This window comes from Felis catus, chromosome B3 (assembly GCF_018350175.1).
Source record: "Felis catus isolate Fca126 chromosome B3, F.catus_Fca126_mat1.0, whole genome shotgun sequence".
NCBI classification, from domain to species: Eukaryota; Metazoa; Chordata; class Mammalia; order Carnivora; family Felidae; genus Felis; species Felis catus.
This window is the reverse complement of record NC_058373.1, coordinates 59,570,729-59,591,823: the sequence shown is the minus strand read 5'-3', so window position 1 is coordinate 59,591,823 and position 21,095 is coordinate 59,570,729. Positions and strand designations below refer to the sequence as shown.

The window sequence follows — 21,095 nt, the reverse complement described above, 5'->3', positions numbered from 1 at the left end:
TAGAGACGACCTGTTGTCCTGGCTGAAGCTTCTAGAATCCAAAACATTAATGAAGGTGTGGCCCGAAGCCAGCCCCGCCTCGTCCTCTCCGGGCGGAAGTTTCGGGGCAGTTACCGGAAGTCTTCGTGAGGTGGGGCGGGGCCTTTGCGGCAGCACGGTGGGATCAGTATGGCTACCGAGGGGGATGTGGAGCTGGAGTTGGAGACTGAAACCAGCGGCCCAGAGCGGCCTCCGGAGAAGCCACGGAAGCATGACAGCGGTGCGGCGGACTTGGAGCGAGTCACTGACTACGCGGAGGAGAAGGAGATCCAGAGTTCCAATCTGGAGACGGTGAGGTTGGCCGTGAGCGTGTCTGGGTGGGCTGAGAGCGGAGGGGCCTCTTAGGTTGTAACTGTGATCCTCGCTCCCAAGACGGGGAACCATCTAGTTGGCGAGAGAAGGCAAAAGGGAAACCGTCATTAGAGCCCTCCGCTTGCAAAAGGAGCTTGACGAAGATTGGGTTTAAGGTTGGCAGACTTGAATTAAACCTAGGCCTTGCTTCCTGATACACTCGTCATCGCGAATGGACCCCCTGACCCGCTTATTACTGGCTTTTTAGATTGTTAGCAATTGTGGGTAGCAGAGCAGTAACCAGATATTTTTCCCCCCATAGGCGATGTCCGTGATTGGAGACAGAAGATCCCGGGAGCAGAAAGCCAAACAGGAGCGGTAAGTTTACGTACGTGCAGCCAGCCCTACCAGTCCGTCTCTTTCCCCCATACAAAAATAAAGGCATCGTTAAGCCTTTATACCTTGTACTGTTCTTCAACTCTGTCACCAGTTCCTGCATATATAAGGTTTACAGCCTTACTCTCGTGTTGGTTGGAAGGAAAGGCCTCCTGACAGTCCCTGCTGCCTCTCCTAGATTCCAGACAGGAGGGGAAGGGCGTGTTAGGTGAGGGAGTGGAAGTCATTTTGTGTTTTCACTCAACAGTGTTTGTCAGAAGTCATTTATTTGGAAGGCACAGCTGGGAATGATCCTTCCTGGGATGGTGAAGACTGGTGAGTTTAGAGAATGAGGATTAATGTACATGAATATTTGCAGGGAGAAGGAACTGGCCAAAGTCACCATTAAGAAGGAAGATCTGGAGCTGATAGTGAGTAGTAATGCTTAACTAGTGTATGGGCAGAGGAGTTTACATTGCGTAATTGGGGTTGTTTACTGAAACAAGTAGAGTCAGCAAGTCTTGGTGGCATTTTAATACTCCAGAAGAGGCTTGGGTAACATCATTGATCCTTTTCCTGCAGATGACAGAGATGGAGATCTCACGAGCAGCAGCAGAACGGAGCTTGAGGGAACACATGGGCAATGTGGTAGAGGCTCTTATTGCCTTAACCAACTGATCTTTGCTTTCTCATACCCACTCACTGGATTATTTTATTTCAATAAAGACTTATTCTTATTTTGCAATTATCTTGGATCAAGTGCTATATGTATCATACTGTAATTTATTGTAGCAAATTTACATGTTGGAATATAACTGAATTTAAGCAACTCCCCTCATCCCCCCAGGATTTCATGAAATTATAAGGATCAGTATAGAAAAATACCTCATGACCTCATGTTCACATGCAGATGCTAGGTGGCAGGCCAAACTCAACTCATCTAACTAGCTAAACAGTATTAAAGGTATATTTGGAGTCTCAGCAAAATTGCTGAAGCCCGTGGCATGGTCTCTACAGTGGTTTACGAATAACTCAAAGAGCAGTACTTGCTAAGGAGCCACTGTATATAGATGTAAGCCACTAGTCTTGTTCATAAGCCACTGAATTAAGAATTTAAATACTGAGGTAGAAACATGATAAGTGCAATAGAAGATATCAAAGCTTAGATCTTATACAGAATTAATTTATGAAAGACTTTATGAAGTTGATTTAGTATTTGAATTCTGAGCCACTGTTAACACTACCTTACATTTCATTTTCTATCCTGGAGCGAAGACCATTTCACTTGCTGAGCTGCTTCAACTGTAAAATGATACATACCTGATAGAGTTTAAAAATTTTTTAAAATGTTTATTCATTTTTGAAAACATGAGCTGGGGAGAGGCAGATAGAAAGGAGAATACAGATTCCAAAGCAGGCTCCAGGCTTGAGCTGTGAGCAGAGCCTGACACAGGGCTCAAACTCACAAACTGTGAGATCGTGACCTGAGCCGAAGTCAGCCACTTTACCGACCGAGCCACCCAGGCGCCCCTGAATAGATTTAGAACCTATGAGTTGGTGAATGTAAAAAGCTTAGTGTCTGCCTCAGAGTAGACACTCAAATAGCTATAAACATGTTCTTAAAAGAATGTCAATGTCTTGTGGTGCCTTGGGGTACCTGGTTGCTGATTCTTGATTTTGCTTCAGGTCATGATCTCATGGTTTGTGAGATTGAGCCCCATCGGCTTCACGCACACAGCAAAGAGCCTGCTTGGGATTCTTTCTTTCCTCTTCTCCCTCTCCTCTGCTCATGTGTGTGCACGGGGGCGCACTCTCTCAAAATAAACTTTCAATGGCTATTCTCATTTTGGGTCTAGGGTAACTCTCAGGTTGTATCCCTCTCTGGCACCCACACAAGTGACCTATACTCATCTTTATGGGTTTATTACCTCATAGTAATTTATACTCTTATTTTTATTTTAGGACATTTAGAAATTTGAGTGTTTCTCCCAGTGGGGCATTTTAAAAGATTGTAAAAAGACGTTGGCCTTCTCATTTTTTTATGTAATTGAGAAATAGCCTTCCCCCTGATTAAATGTCATTCCTTACAACTCCTGACTCCTAGTGCTCTGCCATGTGCAGGGTGGTTATGTAGTAAATATTAAGTGGAAAATCACTGAAATTAAGTGTAGCATGATGTCATTACATTGCAACTGGGAGAGTACTGTGCCATCCTTGATATAGAAGCTGGGCATGGAGAAGATACTGGTAAGTACTTAGCTTCCTCATTTCATGCGTCAACTTTTGTTCTAAATACAGCTGTAGTTTAGAGAGCAAGGAGAACCATACATATTTCTGCTCATGGAGTAAATTTGGGTGCCACTTAGAATATAGCCTATCTAGCATCTGAGTTTGTTTCTGAGAGCAAAGGTGATGATCAAAACGTAAAACACTCAGCCCAACAATTCTCTGCTTTTATTTTACTTAATAGGTAGATTCTTGTTAGCCTGCACATTTTTATTTCCAGTATCATAAAAAACCTTCGTGTATGATTCTTTTATTTCTTGACACACACACATAAATGGATCAAAAAATATGTTCACTTAGAAAAACTGACTCCAACCAAAAACTCAAAACAGCTATCTGCGAGATTAGATTTCCTATAAGGTAGCATTGTCCACTTACATGCCCATGTTTCTAACCCAAGCTAAGAGGCTAGAAAAAGAAACCTGGAATAGTCCCAAGTGAATTTGGGAAGGAAGGCAGAGATGTGATGAAACCTAAGATTTCTCAGAAATGGTTTTAAGTGGGGAGCCTCTAATCCTACCTGGATAGTGCTTTTCTGTGGGTTTCTCAGCATGAGTCCAAACCTCACAAAGCACCTTCAAAGACTGGGTTACCTAGTGTCACAAGTATGGCAGTACGTCCAATAGGCTGGATATAGGGGCCATGTAAATAACAGTAACATCAAATCAAGGACCAGATGCTAAGATGTCCCCTTGTGTTCCACAGCCGGAAGAATAAATAGTTGAACTCTAAGTAGTTTTCCGCTTCTTGGCAGATGGCCGTTCAAATACATCTCGTACCCCAGCTGCCTTTTGTTTAAAGAACTTTGTGTTCTGGGCACTCTCTTGGCCCCATGCTGAGTCAAAAGAGGTGGTGTCCTGATCCACAAGGTGGGTGTATTTGGTGCGACCAGAGCGCCCGAAGTTCTTGACCTGAAAGAAGGATAGATGATGACTTATACCACCAAATATCATGTCCCAGCCCTCAATACATTACTTCTCTCTTGCTTGTTCTTAAGGTACCCCATTACCTGCATGACTTTGGGAAGAATGGTTTTGTTGAAATGATCCTCCAGAGTAGGTGCACTGAAATCTCTCTTGTATACTTCTTCATCCTCATCCTGTAGAAAAGAATCTTATTAATCTTGTGGTTATTTCCCATATATTCAAATCACAAATTTATTAAGCCACAAGGGATACAAACAAGGTACTGAACCTATTCTTCAAGAGCTTACATCTAGTTGAGGAGATGATACTTCTTTTTCCCTTTGTGTTGTCTTTTTCTTTCCTAAATGTAAACATTTCCTGAAGGTTGGCTATATTCTCTGAACTCAATATGTTCATTCAGTCATAACTCCGACTCTGTAGAAGCCTCTACAGGCTCCTAATGTCTGCTCCTGAATTTTCTGCTGCCCATTATATATCTTACCTTGGATATTCGGATGGGACTTTAGACTCACATCTAAAGTGAAAATCATTTCCCTAACCTTTCCAAACCAATCTCTTTCTAGCTTCTTCCATTAGTACGAACAACATTTTCTTAATTACCCAAATTAAAAATTTGAGTAATCTTTGCGCACAATGAGTTGCCAATTTTTTTTTTAATTTTTTTTTTCAACGTTTTTATTTATTTTTGGGAGAGAGACACAGCATGAACGGGGGAGGGGCAGAGAGAGAGGGAGACACAGAATCGGAAACAGGCTCCAGGCTCCGAGCCATCAGCCCAGAGCCCGACGCGGGGCTCGAACTCACGGACCGCGAGATCGTGACCTGGCTAAAGTCGGACGCTTAACCGACTGCGCCACCCAGGCGCCCCCCCTTTTTTTAAATTTGAATCCAAGTTAGTTAACATATAATGTAATAATGATTTCAGGAGTAGATTTTAGTGATTCATTACTTACATATAACACCCAGCACTCATCCCAGCAAATGCCCTCCTTAATGCCCATCACCCATTTTTTAGAGAGTGAGTAAGAGAGTGGGGGGAGGCAGGGACAGAGAGAGGGAGAGAGAATCTCAAGTGGACTCCATGCTCAGCACAGAACCCAATGTGGGACTCCCATCTCATGACCCTGAAATCAGACACTCACCTGACTGAGCCACCCAGATGCCCCACCACTTCCTATAAGTTCCCATTATCTGGGGTATAGTGTTTTCTTGGAATCAATCTTACACACTGCGACTAGATTTTTTCCTAAAACACTCTCATACATTTGCCACAGTCACAAACTTTCAGTGGTTCTCTGTTTTGTTAAATATGCACAACTCTATAATAGTCAAGGCCAAATACTATATAGCTTTAATCTACCTCTCCTTCCAACTTCCCTTTATAGATGATACTTTTTGCCTCCCCTCCTAGTCCATTCACCTGGAATGTCTTCCTACTATACAAGTCAGAAAGTTTACACATCTTAAATGTCACCTCCTTTACTCTTTTCCATCTACAAAATAAAACCTCTCCCTCTTCAGAAGTCCCACCGTATTTTCACTTGTCCTTTTGTTATAGTACAGTATATATTTGCCTTAGTCCCATTTTTAGGTTGTAAGCCATCTGAGGGGCACGGATTACATATCCTCTAGCAGTGTTAAACAGTAGTGCTCTTAAGGTGCCTGGCTGGCTCAGTTCTTATCTCAGGGTCGTGAGTTCAAGCCCTATGTTGGGCATGGAGTCTACCTCAAAACAAAACAAAAAAAACCAGTAGTGCCCTTTACATAGTAAATGCTCAAAAGGTTATTTAATTAACTATAAAATAACTATAGAGAATAGTTTCACATCAACCTGTTAGTTAAAACCATAATGTTATGATACAAATTACAAACGTGCTGAAGGAATTAAAACAGCATCATCTTGGTTAAGGACAACTTTGTGTAAGAGTGGAGTCCTTTAACCATACACACTTTTGGAGTATTCTTTTCTCTTCAGCTATAGAAAGGCTTTAAAGATAAGACAGACAGTTTTTGTGAGATCTACTTTTCTCCTTGTTAGGGTGGAGAGTCTCTCAATCTCAGAAGATATTTTAACTTCACTCTCCTCACTCTCCTTATCCAGATAAGAAGAGTTTATTGAATATGTGAACCAAAAGACTTTCATGTAACCCTTTCCTTACGTATCTTAGTCAGCAATGCTTCATAATTTTGTTTAGCAAGTATTAACATATTATATGAATAGCATCATTGTAAAAATCGTTAGCATTCATACTATGTAAAATTCTGCATATTAAGAGCTCCACAGTAGTGTCCTACATACAATATATTGTAATGGCTCCAAATTATATTGTGTCAGCCAGAGCACTCTGTTCCTGGGGCCTGCCAGCACTCTGTTCACGGGGCCCCCGCTCCCGTGCCAGAGCTGAGATGAGGCTCCACTTCACACCAAGTACCAGGAGAACAGGCTCTTCCAAAATAGCCTTAGAGAAATTCATAATTTCCATAGACTCCAATCTAGAAATTTACATGGGCGGGGCACCCTGGAAGGCTCAGTTGGTTAAGTGTCTGACTCTTGATTTCAGCTCAGGTCATGATTTCACGGTCATGAGTTCAGGTCCTGCATTGGGCTCTGCACTGACTGTGGAGCCTGCTTGGGATTCTCTCTGCCCCTCCCATGCTTGCTTGTCCTCTCTCTCCCAAAAAATAAATAAAAAAATAAAACTTAAAAAAAACCCACAAAAACAACTATATGGGCTGGAAAACTATACAATAAGCAAACATTTCCTGCTGAATAGACTGAAACTGATTTTGGAGGGGAGTAAGGAACCCTCCACTGAAGTTTGAAAATTTTATTGGTTGTCTACAGTGAAAGGCAGGGATTTAGCTATAATGGAGGATATTTAGGGTTTGATATACAGCATTTGAAAAAACTACTCTAAAAAAAAATTTTTTTTAATGTTTATTTTTGAGAAAAAGAGAGAGAGAGAGAGAGAGAGAGAATATCAGGGGGGAGGAGCAGAGAGAGAGAGAAAGGCAGATACAGAATTCGAAGCAGGCTCCAGGCTCTGAGCTGTCAGCACAGAGCCTGATGCAGGGCTCGAACGCACGAACTGTGAGATCATGACCTGAGCCTAAGTTAGATGCTTAACCAACTGAACCACCCAGGCACCCCTGAAAAAGCTTTTTGATACAAACTCCTTTAGTGTCAGGAAATAATTTAACAAACCACATGGTATTATGTTAATAAATGCAATCAGTTCTCCCATTCTCTTTTTCTGACATGTCTCCATTAAGGAATTATCACTGGTATAATCTAAATAATTTGGAAGAAGTCTTCATCACTTTATAGGATTAAGAGACTCTATTATTGGCCTTAGTCTTTATATGAAGAACAAAATCTTGTTGATATACATAATGGTTGGTTAACCATTTTTTGGTTAGTTAGGTTTAAGTCATTTCCTGTCAGCTCAGAATGACGTGAATTAAATTTTTGCATCCAAATATGAGTTAATGTAAAGCTATTTCCAGGGCCTGATTTTTGCATAAGCAAAATTTCTCACTTGGCTATGAACAGTGATATCTAATTGGTTGTGGGAATCTAAACAGTCTAGGATGTATCTATTTAGATCACTATCTCGGTATTTCAGTTCCTCAATTCTTCTATTACATCATTTCCTCCTGAGAGCGGGAGCCAAAAGAGAATAGTTGCTGCTACTTCTAAAATCCTGCTGCCAAATCGTTTTTTCTATCGGGTTTATATTCTTCAGACGCAAAAAGTAACTGAGAAAATTGACCATTGGCAAGTGAAAGTAACATCCCAAGACAGTTTATTCTTGGAGGGAAAAAAGAACTCACAGGTTTGGAGTTATTTCTACAGACCAACCTTCCCATTCCCTTTTCATTTCTTACCATGAAGAAGGCACCCCGGTGATAATACTTCTGTAAGAACTTATATTTGCCCTTCACAGCTTTGTTGGTAATAACTTTGCCATTTGCCCGAAGCTCAGCTCGCCTCTCTTCCTCAGTCAGGTTTCGCATTCGTTCAATTTCTGCTTTCTCCTTCTCAAGACTGTGAAGAAAACAAAACTGTCAGTACCATTCCAGTTTCAGAAAGACTCAATTATCTGAACATAACGCAGTCTCATCTCCTTTCAAGCACTATTTACTTTCTTCAATTCTAGTCATTGCCTGTTAGGAATTCAGATCAGGAGACCAAGATATAAAAAGTTGATGTAGTCTTCATTATTGCAAACTTCCAAAAGTTGATTCTAACCTTTAAAGGTTCAGGCATACTATTATTGCTTGATTTTGCAAAGTTATTAATTTCCCCTCCCTAAAAAGCCTACTTGGCTTAAAAAAAATCCAAATTTAACTTGTGTTAAGATTTTACTGGTATTTCTTTAGTAGTCCTATATATACTTACATGTCACAAACCAAGGGTTAACCATCATTAAGTAGATTGCTATGAAATAAACCTTTTTGGGAGAAGGGGTCAAAGATCCCCTCCCTCCAGAAAAATACAAATGTACACATAATGTTGCATACAATTTTAAAGGGTACATGGATCCCTTGAAATCCAGGATAAAATCTTAGGAGCTGCAGGCTGAGGACAGAGTTTTCTAGTGATGGTTTCCCTCTGCAATCTGGGATTACTCTCATTCCTAGTAATGTTTAAGAATGGGTGATCCAGCTCAGAAATGATTCTACTCTAACAACAGGGACTGTGGTAGATTACTTAAATGCCACAAATTCTTCCCCTCACCGTTATGCATGCCCCTTTGCAGAAATGACATGCGTGCCTCAAAGAGGTCAGTTTCCCCCTTTACCCTCTTGGAATACTGCCATGAGACTGTTACATAAGGAAGCCAATCTAGCCCACTGAAGAAGTAAGGCATTCTAGCTGGTAGTCAGGATTAACTAATGGACATGTGAATGAAGCCATTTTGGACTTTCTAGCCCAGTAAGTCCTCTAGCTGGATACAGCTGTGTAAGAGAGACCAGGTGAAACCAGCAGAGGAACTCTTTAGCCAACCTCCAAAACTGTGAGGAAAAATCAATTGTTTCAAGTCACCAAATTTTGGGTTGGGTTTTTATAAATGATAAACTTGTGTGTGTTTACTATGAAACTACAGGGAGTATTGGCTGGCACTCTATCATAGACAAACACCAAGAAAAGTGTTTCTTTTCTCTGATTTTATTGTAATAAGCCACTTTCTAATTATGGGAAACTCACCCAGTTGCAGGAACCCTAAAGAAAGTTAGAATGGAACTCACAGTAGGTATTGAGTCTTACAGCTACCCTACTAGGAATCTGTCCCATTAGCGGTATCAAACTCTATGCCCATCTTATTACTCACGCTTCTCGATCTTCTCTGTCCCTCTTGATTCTCTTTAGCTCCCGAACTTTCCATGCCTCATATTCTTCCTCATCATTTTCATCATCAGTATTGAGAGCATCTAGGGCAGCCAGGGACCGCTTGTTCTCCTCCAGTTCTTTCTTGGTTTCCTCTTCTACAATCTGGGTAAGGAGAACGATTTAACTGCTGGACTTCCTTGTTTTCCTCAGACAAACCTAAGCATACTCCTCCTTGTGTGCAATCCTCACAGCCACTCCCAGTACCTTGAGTGTGTACTTGCGCCTCTCCTCAGCCATGCGTTTTGCTTCCTGCTCCAGCTCCTTTTGTTTCAATGCTTCAGCCTCACGTTCTTGAACTGTTACTCTGTCCTTCCTGCAGCACAGAGGTCCTGTTAATTGCCCAAAGCCCTTAGCGTGGAGCTCTTTGTCCTCAAACTCAGGTCCCATCCAAATCAGAAAAAGCCCAACAATCACTGGCCCTATTATTTGCAATGAGCCAAAACAGGTAGTCTCCTCAGGTATTTACAGCATCACAATTCCATTCATTTTTGAGAACTGCCTGAATAGTAAGGAACCTGCCGGACTGTAAGTAGTAGGATTTCTCGCCATTAGGAAAGGAACAGGAATTTACTCTTCAGTTTAATTTTGTGCTCTTTAACTGGAAAGGGAGATGTGAAAATCAACTCGGGCTCTCTGCTACCTCCAAGATATTCCTCAGCAAATATTCTGCACAGGTAGGGAATTGGGTAGAAGACTTTTGCTTGGTGCTTACATTTCAGAAAAGCATGAGGTAGAAAAGAGGCTTCTATCCTTAGACCTGGAAAGTAGTAGCTCAGGCCTGGTTTGTGAGATACTTACTTTCGAATGAAGACAGGCTTAAGGCGAGGCTCCATCTCATCTTCACTGTCTGTGTACTCTTCATACTCAGATTCTGATTCTGACTCCTCCCCAGAACGTCCCTCATCTTCCACCTCCATGACTTCCATCTCTTCATTTTTTCTCTCCTGTGCTCGCTGACGCATCATGCCACGGCGCCGCTCTATTTCCTATCAAGTTATATGTCCAAGTCAGTCAGCCCAATGACCTGTGCTCTAAGGCAGCTTTTTATTTTTCCCTCATCAACCTTAACAAATTCTGATACTAGTAAATACAACATAGCACCATTTTCTTTGTATGTGCGTGTGTGTGAGAGAGAGGGTACAAGTGAGTGAGGGGCACAGAGAGAAAGAGAGGGAAAGAGAGAGAATCCCACGAGAAGCAGAGAGAGAGACAGAGAGAGAGAGAGAGAGAGAGAGAGAGAGAGAGAGAGAGAGAAGCAGGGTTCACTCAAAGCAGGACTTGAGCTCACCCGGTGTGGGACTTCACAAGCTGTGAGATCATGACCAGAGCCGAAGTCAGATGCTTAAAAGACTGAGTCACCCAGGCACCCAGGACTATTTTATTTTCAACTCTATTTCCAACCAATAGGGAACATTGGATCAGAATCCTGCCAAAAGCAGTAAGCTTGTGCCTTTGGGACCTCAACAAAGAATAGGCCCCAACTTTTTCTTGGAACTAGAAAGAATTTTCCATTTTCCTTTTTTATACCTCATCATCAATTTCTTCCTCTTCTTCTTCACTGCTATCTTCTCGTTCCATGCGCCATGCATCTCCTTCTACTTCTGAGTCACTTTCTCCTACCACTTCAGGTTCCACTATTTTCCGATGGCGAGCCAATCTGAAAAACAGCATCTTCAGGTATAACACCAATATCACAAAAACGAAAGAGCACCAACCACATTCCTTACTCGTAGAGCACCTGGATATGTTTGCTTTTATTGGTACTGAAGTCTTAAATATCATATGGTTTCACTCATGCGGAATTTAAGAAACAACACAAATAAGCAAAGGGAAAAAATAATATACAAAGCAAGAAACAGACTCTTAATTATAGAGAACAATCTGATGGTTACCAAAGGGGAGGAGTTTGGAGGTATGGGGTTAAATAGGTGATGGGGATTAAAGAGTGCACTTGTCATGATGAACACGGAGTGATGTATGGAAGTGCTGAATCACTATATTGTATACCTGAAACTAATCTAACACTGTATGTTAACTAACTGGAATTAAAATAAGAATTAAAAAAAAACAAACAAAAAACAACTTAAGTCTTGAGAGGGGGAAACTGAGGTACAAATAAAAGAAACTAATTTTAAGTGTCAGGAACTAGAGTATACTATGTCAAGTAAAATAAGTCAGTCAGAGAAAGACAAATATCGTATCATTTCATTCATATGTGTAATTTAACTTAAGAAATACAACAGATGAAGGGGTGCCTGGGTGGCGCAGTCAGTTAAGCGTCCGACTTCAGCCAGGTCACGATCTCATGGTCCGTGAGTTCGAGCCCCGCGTCAGGCTCTGGGCTGATGGCTCAGAGCCTGGAGCCTGTTTCGGATTCTGTGTCTCCCTCTCTCTTTGCCCCTCCCCCGTTCATGCTCTGTCTCTCTCTGTCCCAAAAATAAAAAAATAAACGTTGAGAAAAAAAAAAAAAGAAATACAACAGATGAACATAATGGAAGAGAAGGAAAAATAAGAGAGGGAGGCAAACCATAAGAGACTTTTAAATACAGAGAACAAACTGAGGGTTGCTGGAGGGGTGTTGGGTGGGGGCATGGGCTAAATGGGTGATGAGCATTAAGGAGGGCACTTGTTGGGATGAGCACTGAGTGTGGTATGTAAGTGATAAATCAGTGAATTCTACTCCTGAAACCAATACTACACTATATGTTAACTAACTTGAATTTAAATAAAAACCAACCAACCAACCATAATTAAACCAATACAGATACAGCATTTGCAATTCAAAGTGCTCAAAAAAACCCCCACAAAAAACCAAAACAAAACAACAAAGTGTCAGAGTACAAAGTGTCAGAGCACAAACATATGTGCTGGGATTGATTTATAGCTCCAGGTGGTTCGGTTTCAACATTAGATCACACTAGGGTTCTTTTCAGTGACACTGCATCTTTGTGAAACTGGATTTTTGGGGACTCCTGTATTAAAAAGCAAGTACTCCAAGAAGATCAATATGGTACAGGATATGAGAGTGACATTGCCATTCTGATTCCAAAGTTGGAGAAGTTGTCAGTGTCCAAAAGGCACACAAACCCCACTAATAAGTGATTACGGTTATATAAGAATGAAATAAAAAAAAAACTTGGGGCATGCGCGTGGCTCAGTTAAGCATCCGATTTCAGCTCATGTCATGATCTCACGGTTTGTGAGTTTGAGCCCCACGTCGGGCTCTGTGCTGACAGCTTTGAGCCTGGAGCCTGCTTTGGATTCTCTGTCTCCCACTCTGCCCCTCTCCCGCTCATGCTCTATCTCTCTCAACAATAAAAAAATAAAGAAAATTGAAACAGTAAAAAAAAAAAAAAAATGAAATAAAAATGTTCCTTCTTTTGTGTGTATTGTATTTTGCAAATGGCTTTAAATGTTAAAATGTGAATTTTTAGAAATTATTTGGATCTAACTACTTAATAAACAAAACTGTTTAGGCCTGGGGGCTCTCTGAGAAAATTCCTAAGACAATATGAACTATGAAAGTTTGAGACATCTGGTTTACTTTGTAAGGTAATGTCTCAATTAACTCACAACATACAAAATCCTTCAATGGGAGGCTCCCTTTCCTATATGAGACCATTTATTCATCTGGCCTTTTTTCCTACTTCATCAGTGTCATTTCCCCTCATTAGCCTTTAAAACAAGTGAGTGGATTAATTCAATTTCTCAAATTTTAAGACTCCTCTTAACAAACCAACCAGTGGTTTGTGCTTTCTATTTCCTTAGTGAGTTAATTTGGGCCTCTGGACCAGAGGTAACCTCATGTTTACTGGTTGCCACTTGCTGGTTATATACCTTTGGTCATGTTATTTTCCTAACCCCTTTGTGCCTCAGTTTCCTCATTTGTAAACTAGGATAATAGTACATACCTTACAAGGTTATTGGGTAGATTACATTAGGAAATTTACTTGAACAGTGTCTGGCACATAGTAAGTACTGTTCAAGTACTAGCTCTTATTGTTGTTGTTCTTGTTAAGTAACCTGTAGGGGTTTAGGTCCAGGGAAACATAACCCTAGTCATTACCTCTCTTCCACATCTTCACTAATACGGTTCTGCAAACGCCGCAGTCGAGGGTCGCTGGATGAATCCTCCTCCTGTTCCTCAGGCTCTGCTTCTTGTTCTTTGGCTTTCTTGATGAACTGAAATTCTTCATCCTCCTCATCTGAGGACTCCATAGGGGCATAGTCTGGCCTCTTTCCCGACACATAACGTTTTACCTTCACTTTCTCCATCGAAATCTCACCTGGGTGATAAAGATAATGTATTATGTTTCAGCAGCCTCTTTCCCAATGTCCTTGAACCTCTGCCCTGTATTCCTGGTAAACAAGAGTTGAAGCAGGAGAAGAGAGCCATTATCCAACCATCTATTCATCTAAAGGTGTTTTCTTCTTTTTTATTTTTTGTAATATTTGTTTTATTTTTCAGAGAGGGACAGAGCATGAGTGGAGGAGGGGGCAGAGAGAGAGGAAGACCCAGAATCCGAAGCAGACTCCAGGCTCCGAGCTGTCAGCCCCAGAGCCTGAGGCTTGAACTCATGAGCTGTGAGATCATGACCTGAGCTGAAGTCGGACGCTTAACCGACTGAGCCACCCAGGTGCCCCATTCTTTTTTTTTTTTTTTTTAATATTTTCTATTTATTTTTGAGAGGGAGAGAGACTATGTGTAAGTGGGGGAGGGGCAGAATGAGAGGGGGACAGAGGGTTCAAAGTGGGCCCTGTGCTGATATCAGACAGCCTGATGTGGGGCTCAAACTCAGGAACTGTGAGATCATGACCTGAGCCAAAATCAGACTGAGCCACGCAGGTGCCCTGTAACATATTATTTAAAGTTTATGTATTTTAAGTTACATAATCTTAACAACAGATATTATGCTTAATGATAAATTAGAAGCATTCCTTTAAAAAACAGTGGGCATCCTTACATTGTCCCTATCACACCTTCTAGTCAACATTTTATTATGGTTCTAATTAGGGCAATAAGAAAAAGAGACAAAAGGTAAGGATTGAAAAGGAAAAAAACTCACAATTTGCAAACTATAATAAACTATGTAGAAAATAAAAGATTAACAAACAGGCAAGCTAAAAATGAATTCAGGGAGAATGCTTAATAAATGTTGGATAAAAATAAGGGTACCTGTACATTAGCTACATAAATTAGAAAATAAAGTTTAAACATATTATTTACAGGGGCGCCTGTGTGGCTTAGTCATTTAAGCGTCTGACTCTTAATTTTGGCTCAGGTCATATCTCAGTTTGTGAAATTGAGCCTCAAGTCAGGCTCTGTGTTGACAGCATGGAGTCTGCTTGGGATTCTCTCTCTCCTTCTGCCTCTCTCCCACTTGTGTGCACACTCACGTGCTTGCTCTCTCTCAAAGTAAATAAATAAACTTAAAATAAATACTATTTACAATAGTAACTAATCTATAAGATACCAAGGAATAAATTCAACAAATGATCTACAAAGTTTTTTAGAGGAAATATGTATCATTACATTGGAAGATCCAAAAGATCTAAATAAGTGAGAAATATATCCTATTCAAGGAAGAGAGAAGATGACAACTGTGCCCAAGTTAATCAATAAATGCATGACCTGTAATTTTAATTTTTTTTATCTTTATTTTTGAGAGAGAGAGAGAGAGAGAGAGAGAGACAGAGTGTGAGCAGGGGAGGAGCAGAGAGAGAGGGAGACACAGAATGGGAATCAGGCTCCAGGCCCTGAGCTGTCAGCACAGAACCCGACATGGGGCTCGAACTCACGAACCATGAGATCATGACCTGAGCCCAAGTCGGACGCTCAACTGACTGAGCCACCCAGGCGCCCCTGCGTGACCTGTAATTTTAAAGCAATTCCATTCACAGTTGTCCTCAGGTTGATTCTAAAATTGCATGGAAAAATAGGAGGTAAAAAAGAACCAAGGGGGGGCGCCTGGGTGGCGCAGTCGGTTAAGCGTCCGACTTCAGCCAGGTCACGATCTCGCAGTCCGTGAGTTCGAGCCCCGCGTCAGGCTCTGGGCTGATGGCTCGGAGCCTGGAGCCTGTTTCCGATTCTGTGTCTCCCTCTCTCTCTGCCCCTCCCCCGTTCATGCTCTGTCTCTCTCTGTCCCAAAAATAAATAAAAACATTGAAAAAAAAATTAAAAAAAAAAAAAAAAAGAACCAAGGGAATCCTAAAGAACAAGGTGAGGCCAAACACCTTAACATACCTCACCAAAGAAGATACACAGATGGCAAATAAGCATATTTGCTTCAAATCATATGTCATCAGGGGAATGCAAAATAAAACAATGAGATACCACTGCACATGTATTAGAATAACCAAACTACAGAGCTCTGATAACACCAAAGGCTGGTGAGGGTGTAGAACAAGAATGCTCATTCATTCTTGGTGGGAATGCAAAATGGCACAGCCACTTTGGTGGTTTCTTATAAAACTAAGCATACTCTTACCATATGCTGCAGCAATTGCACTCCTTGGTATTTACCTAAAGGTGTTGAAAACTAATGTTCACACAAAAACTTGCACACTGATATTTATTTAAGCTTTTTAAACTTTTTTTTTTTTTTTAACGTTTATTTATTTTTGGGACAGAGAGAGACAGAGCATGAACGGTGGAGGGGCAGAGAGAGAGGGAGACACAGAATCGGAAACAGGCTCCAGGCTCTGAGCCATCAGCCCAGAGCCCGATGCGGGGCTCGAACTCACGGACCGCGAGATCGTGACCTGGCTGAAGTCGGACGCTTAACCGACTGCGCCACCCAGGCGCCCCGTTATTTAAGCTTTTTCATAATTGTCAAAACTTGGAAGGAACCAAGATGTCCCTCTCTAGGTGAATGAATAAACTATGGTATGTCTACACAATGGAATATTATTCAGTGCTAAAAGGAAATGAGCTATCAAACCATAAGACATGGGAAAACTTACACACATATTACTATATGAAAGAAGCCCATCTGAAAAAGCTACATACTCTATGATTCCAAATACATGACATTCTGGAAAAGGCAAAAGTATGGAGACAGTAAAAAGATCAGTGGTTGCCAAGGGTTGGGCTGGGGGAGGGATGAATAGGCAGGGCACAGAGAATGCTTAGGGCAGTGAAAATACTGTGTACAATACCATAATAATGGATGTAGGTCACTAAATGTCTAAACCCATAGAAGATACAATGCCAAGAGTAAACCTTAATGTAAACTATGGGTTTTGGTGATTATGCTGTGTCAATGTAGATTCAGCAATTGCAAAATATATCACTTTGGTAGGGGATGTTGATAATGGAGAAGGCTGTGCCTGTGTGGGGGCAGAGGGTATATGGGAAATGTGAACCTAAAACTTATCTAAAAAATAAAGTTTTAATGAAAAAATGGTGAAGTGGGGGAGGGTTTTTGTATCAGATTGCAAGGCTTATTTAAACTTACAGTAATTAAAAAAAAAAAAAAACAACTTACAGTAATTGAAACAATATGTCACTGACTCAGAGGATACATAGAGACCAATGGAGCAGATTAGAAAGCAGACAAACCTACATACAAGAGCTTGGTATATTACAGAAGCGACATTAAAATGCAGTGGAGAATGGATGGGCTAGTCAAACAATGGAGCAGTAGGGACAACTGGTTAATCCTAAGGTAAACAGTAAAATTATATCTCTGACACCGCACACACAAAATTCCAGATGGATTAAGACCCAAGTGTGAAAAACCTATCTTAAACATTTACATCCCTATTGAATAAGCTCTTTAAATTACAGTCTGTCTTGCACAATTGTGTATTCAATCCTATTTAGTATATACAAACACTTAGATGATAGAAAATATTTTTAGGGGCGTCTGGGTGTCCGACTTTTGATTTCAGCTCAGGCCATGATCTCATGTTCAGTTTGTGGGATCAAGCCCCATGTCAGGCTCTGCAGTGACATCACAGGATTCTCTCTCTCCCCCTCCTCTGCTTGCACTGTCTCTCTCTCTCAAAACAAATAATAAAAACATTAAAATATATATATATAATTTGAATATCTATAATCTCAGTACAGGGAAGGATTTCTTACACAATATACAAACATCACAAACTATAAAAGATAAAGTTGGTAAATATGATAACACTAAAATTAAAAATGCCTATGAAACAGAAAAGTCCAAAATTAAAGTGAAAAGACAAGCCAAAAAACCAAAACAAAATGGGAAACAGATATGACAGACTTGGGATACAGAAAAACAAACCAAGTAGAAAATAGGTAAATGACAGAAACAAGTAATTCAGAGAAGAGAAAACCTAGAGAACTGATAAATATATGAAGATGCCTTGCCTTGTGAGTAATTAGGGAAATGCAAATTAAAATAATGAGATATCATTTCATACCCATTGGAATGGGCAAAATTAAAAAAAACCTGATACAATCAAGTGTATTGATGAATATATGGGGAAATACAAACTCTTAATGCTCTTACAACCCACGTGGAGAGCAACTGGAAATGGCCAGTTACGGGGCACCTGGGTGGCTCAGTTGGTTGTGTCCAACTCTTGACGTCAACTCATGTCGTGATCTCACGGTTTCTGAGTTCGAGCCCCACGTTTCGCTCTGCACGGACAGTGCGGAGCTTGTTTGAGATTTTCTTTCTCCCCATCTCTTTGCCCTTCCCCCTCTCTCAAAATAAATTAATCAACTTAGGAAGAAAATAGCTAGTTATCCTGATGATGAACTTCTAGGAGTCTACCCTAGAGAAATTCTTACACAGAGCACTAAAGAGACACGTTTAAGAATGACAACTACAGGGGGTGCCTAGCTGGCTCAGTCAGTGGAGCATGAGACTTCATCTTGGAGTCGTGAGTTTGAGGGCAACGTTGGGTGAGAGGTTATTTAAAAAATTAAAATTAAAAAAAAAAAAAAGAATGACAACTACAACGCTGTTTGTAACAGGAGAAAAAACAACTAACTGCCCCTCAAGTAGGGAATAAACTGGCCTAATTACACAATGGAATTCTTAAGTAGTTAAAATGAATTAGATCTATATTTATCAAAGCATACATGTCAAAAGCCACGTTGAATTAAAAAATAAAGACAAGCTGCACAAGGGTAGGTACAGTTTATTTAAAATACAAAAAAGAGGGGTGCCTGGATGGCTCAGTCACTTGAGCTCCTGACTTCGGCTCAGGTCATGATCTCACGGTCCGTGGGTTAAGGCCACGTCGGACTCTGTACTGACAGCTCAGAGCCTGGAGCCTGCTTCTGATTCTGTGTCTCCCACTCTCTGCTCCTCCCCTCCTTGCACTAAGTCTCTCTCTCTCAAAAAAATAAACATTAAAAAAAATTAAAAAAAAAAAAAAAGAAAGAGCTGATACTATTTTCCAAAATCCTCCTTGAAAAAATACTCCCCAAACAGATAATAGTGTTCCTTCTTCTATCTGCCCTGGAATCCTATTCATCCTTTAAGGATCAACTTATATGCTACCTTCTTCAAGAAGCTTTCCTTGATTACACCAATTTGAAGAGATTATTCCTTCTCTGCCCTTCCACATCGTTTGGTTTATATCACCTATGTGACAGGAATCACAGTTGTGAAAAACTGCACACTGCTTAGAATGTGCCTCTTTTTACATGTCTCGCATCTACAATATGAATTTCTTAATACTGCCTTACACAAGTTTGTATTCAATTTAATACAGTCACTGCGTAGGTTGAAAGGAATAAAAAGTGTAATAAGACCTGGTTCCTGTCTCAAGGACGTTATGAGATTGTGATGCAGTAGAGGGGGACAGACACATAAAATAATGTTAATTATAAAAGCAGCATAAACAGACGGCTATATTTAACAAAAAAGGGGCTGTATCCCGCACGACGCTCTGCAAAAGCAGGCATTCACTATGTATATTAGTATAATTTATACGTGGAGTCCAAGGAAAGAGGGGAGGGATGCTTGCTGTGAGGGCAGAAGACAGGCAATAAGAACAAGATGAGATGAAAGTAGGTTTTTTTTTTTCCTTTAAGCAAAGCGATTAGGGGCGAGTTTGATGAGAAAAGTCGAAGAAACACGGGGCAGGGTAATATTAAGGGTTGGTGGGGTTGGGGTGGTCTGTCTAGGTAGGTTTGAAGTATGCTGAGGAAAGAGGTAAGATCCGACTGGAAAACGGCTCAGCACAGTACCTTTCTCATTGCGAACTGGGACGGCCCCAGCCGTAGACTGAATGGGCGGTTGTTTCATGAGGGCGCTTGGGACCGACATGTTGATGGCAGCGGCGGTGACTCCCGAGACTTCAGTGATTCCAAACAGTGAACGGCGACAACGTCAACGAACAGAAAAGCCCACTTCTCCCAGAGGCGCTGGACACGGCTGTGCGACAGATAAAAACGCAACTTACGGCGGAGTTAGAAAAACCGGAAATACGCGACTAGAGGATTGTGGGATTGTGGGCATCTCCCACTAGAAGGCCGAGTCCGCTATTGCGCATGTTCACAGGCTTCTCTAGCTTCTTCAGTCTCGCAGTGTTTGGACGGAACTTCTGGCGGGAAATTGCTTCCCGTTGGGATTTGCTGTTAAGCTCCTGTGGCGAGGAAGGTCCGAATTAAGGGGTCCCTCTTAAATTGGTTTGAAGCTGAGGAAAATGGGATAGTGATCAATAAGAAGTTGAGCAGATAGTGAAGGGCAGTTTGTCCACATTGTGGACAATTCAGAATTGGAGTTTAAGGAGAATAGAAGCCCTGCTAATAGCACCTGATTAGCTCAGTCGATGAAGCCGAGTGAGTTGTGGTGGGATATTTTTTGGTCGCGCGAGGGCAGGTGGTGGTGATTTAGGCCATTGCCATTAAAAAAAAATCCCCCAAGGGGCCTGGAGCGATGTCTAAGGTCAGAACAGTGTACTTTCAGGCTTAACAGTTTTTTCAATTTCTCAAGACCGCCCATTAAAACATTCCTGGCTAGACAGTGTATTTAAGTCCATAAGTATTTATAAAGTACTTGATGTGTTTACCGTGCTTAGCTCCCTAAGGAGTATGGAGCATTGTCTAAAGGTTTAAGTTTTGTTAGGGAATTCTTACAGTGCATACAGAATCGTAACAAATAGTAATTTACTAGCTGGGTTTGTAAAAAATATTGGGTGATTGTAAGTCAGAATACATTTCACCATAGAAAGGATTTTATAAATGCTGTGGTAGGGAGAGATGGCACAGCATGTACAGTCTTGAAATTCAGAGATATTTTGGTACATATCAAACACTATGAAAAGTTTGAATAATTTTTATTACTAAGGAAACTATGAAAGTATAAACTATGAAAAGTTTATTAGTAAGTTTTGAGTCAAGCAGTGGTGAAAGTTTGGCAGGAACTACATCATGGAAGGCCCTAAAGTTAATGTTAATAGGATTAGTTCTCAAATTATTTCACCTGTGTTATTGGGTCTAGGCTGGGAGAGTAAATAAAATAGGGCAAATCTGGAGCCAGAAACAATGGAGGGCCCAGGTAACCAACCAGGGAAGTAATTTTGGGCTAGATAAGGATCTTAAAAATAGAGTACATAGAAATTTATATTTTGAATTTAACAGCTCCAAAACCGTGCTGTCCAGAGTAAATCTGATGGGAAACCAATTGTTTTGACTCATGGCAACATGGCAACCCGGGGGTGGGGTGGGGGTGGTGGTTAATATGGCTGTAACTAAAAATTACAGGGCACTAAAATCTTATTTATGTTACTTTGTGATACAAAAATGATTTCACAACCTTTCCCAAGCCTTGGGGCTTTATACGGTCATT

At 41.0% G+C, this 21,095-nt stretch overlaps 3 protein-coding genes across 6 annotated transcripts in view; 2 read left to right on the top strand and 1 right to left on the bottom strand.

The window, feature by feature from the left end:
* Positions 1-26: 26 nt before the first annotated feature.
* Positions 27-1,502, top strand: HYPK (huntingtin interacting protein K). Of its 2 annotated transcripts, none has more exons than XM_006932578.5 (4): positions 27-330; positions 653-708; positions 974-1,041; positions 1,288-1,502. In XM_006932578.5, exons 1-4 carry the CDS (start codon positions 169-171, stop codon positions 1,485-1,487), a joined length of 486 nt encoding a protein of 161 aa, XP_006932640.1. In that variant the 5' UTR covers positions 27-168; the 3' UTR covers positions 1,488-1,502. The 2 variants fall into 2 exon arrangements, with proteins under 2 accessions (XP_006932640.1, XP_003987266.1); XM_003987217.6 differs by lacking the exon at positions 974-1,041 and adding an exon at positions 1,085-1,136 and having other exon boundaries at positions 1,288-1,450.
* A 1,638-nt stretch (positions 1,503-3,140) lies between these two features.
* On the bottom strand, positions 3,141-19,625 carry MFAP1 (microfibril associated protein 1). The gene is made up of 9 exons (XM_003987216.6): positions 19,493-19,625; positions 13,379-13,598; positions 10,840-10,969; positions 10,111-10,298; positions 9,517-9,625; positions 9,254-9,414; positions 7,806-7,965; positions 4,001-4,090; positions 3,141-3,902 (listed from the first exon to the last, which is right to left on the bottom strand). Exons 1-9 carry the CDS (start codon positions 19,569-19,571, stop codon positions 3,720-3,722), a joined length of 1,320 nt encoding a protein of 439 aa, XP_003987265.1. The 5' UTR covers positions 19,572-19,625; the 3' UTR covers positions 3,141-3,719.
* Positions 19,626-19,777: 152 nt separating this feature from the next.
* The window catches only part of WDR76 (WD repeat domain 76), a 64,528-nt gene continuing 63,210 nt past the window's right edge, over positions 19,778-21,095 (top strand). The window contains exon 1 of one of the 3 annotated variants that reach the window (XM_019832542.2): positions 19,778-19,904. In XM_019832542.2, the coding sequence (XP_019688101.2) occupies positions 19,796-19,904 (109 nt within the window). In that variant the 5' untranslated portion in view covers positions 19,778-19,795. Of the gene's footprint in view, positions 20,087-20,124; positions 20,805-21,095 lie in introns of those variants that run through there. The other 2 variants (XM_045059415.1, XM_045059414.1) reach the window with 2 other exon arrangements.

Coding starts and splice junctions, on each gene's coding strand:
- HYPK (XM_006932578.5), top strand. CDS start 169: ATGGCTACCGAGGGGGATGTGGAGCTGGAGTTGGAGACTGAAACCAGC. Junction 709..973: donor CAGAAAGCCAAACAGGAGCG/GTAAGTTTACGT, acceptor TTCACTCAACAG/TGTTTGTCAGAAGTCATTTA. Junction 1,042..1,287: donor TCCTGGGATGGTGAAGACTG/GTGAGTTTAGAG, acceptor CTTTTCCTGCAG/ATGACAGAGATGGAGATCTC.
- MFAP1 (XM_003987216.6), bottom strand. CDS start 19,571: ATGTCGGTCCCAAGCGCCCTCATGAAACAACCGCCCATTCAGTCTACG. Junction 10,970..13,378: donor AGTGAAGATGTGGAAGAGAG/GTAATGACTAGG, acceptor GCTGTTTTTCAG/ATTGGCTCGCCATCGGAAAA. Junction 3,903..4,000: donor TTCTTCCCAAAGTCATGCAG/GTAATGGGGTAC, acceptor TCCTTCTTTCAG/GTCAAGAACTTCGGGCGCTC.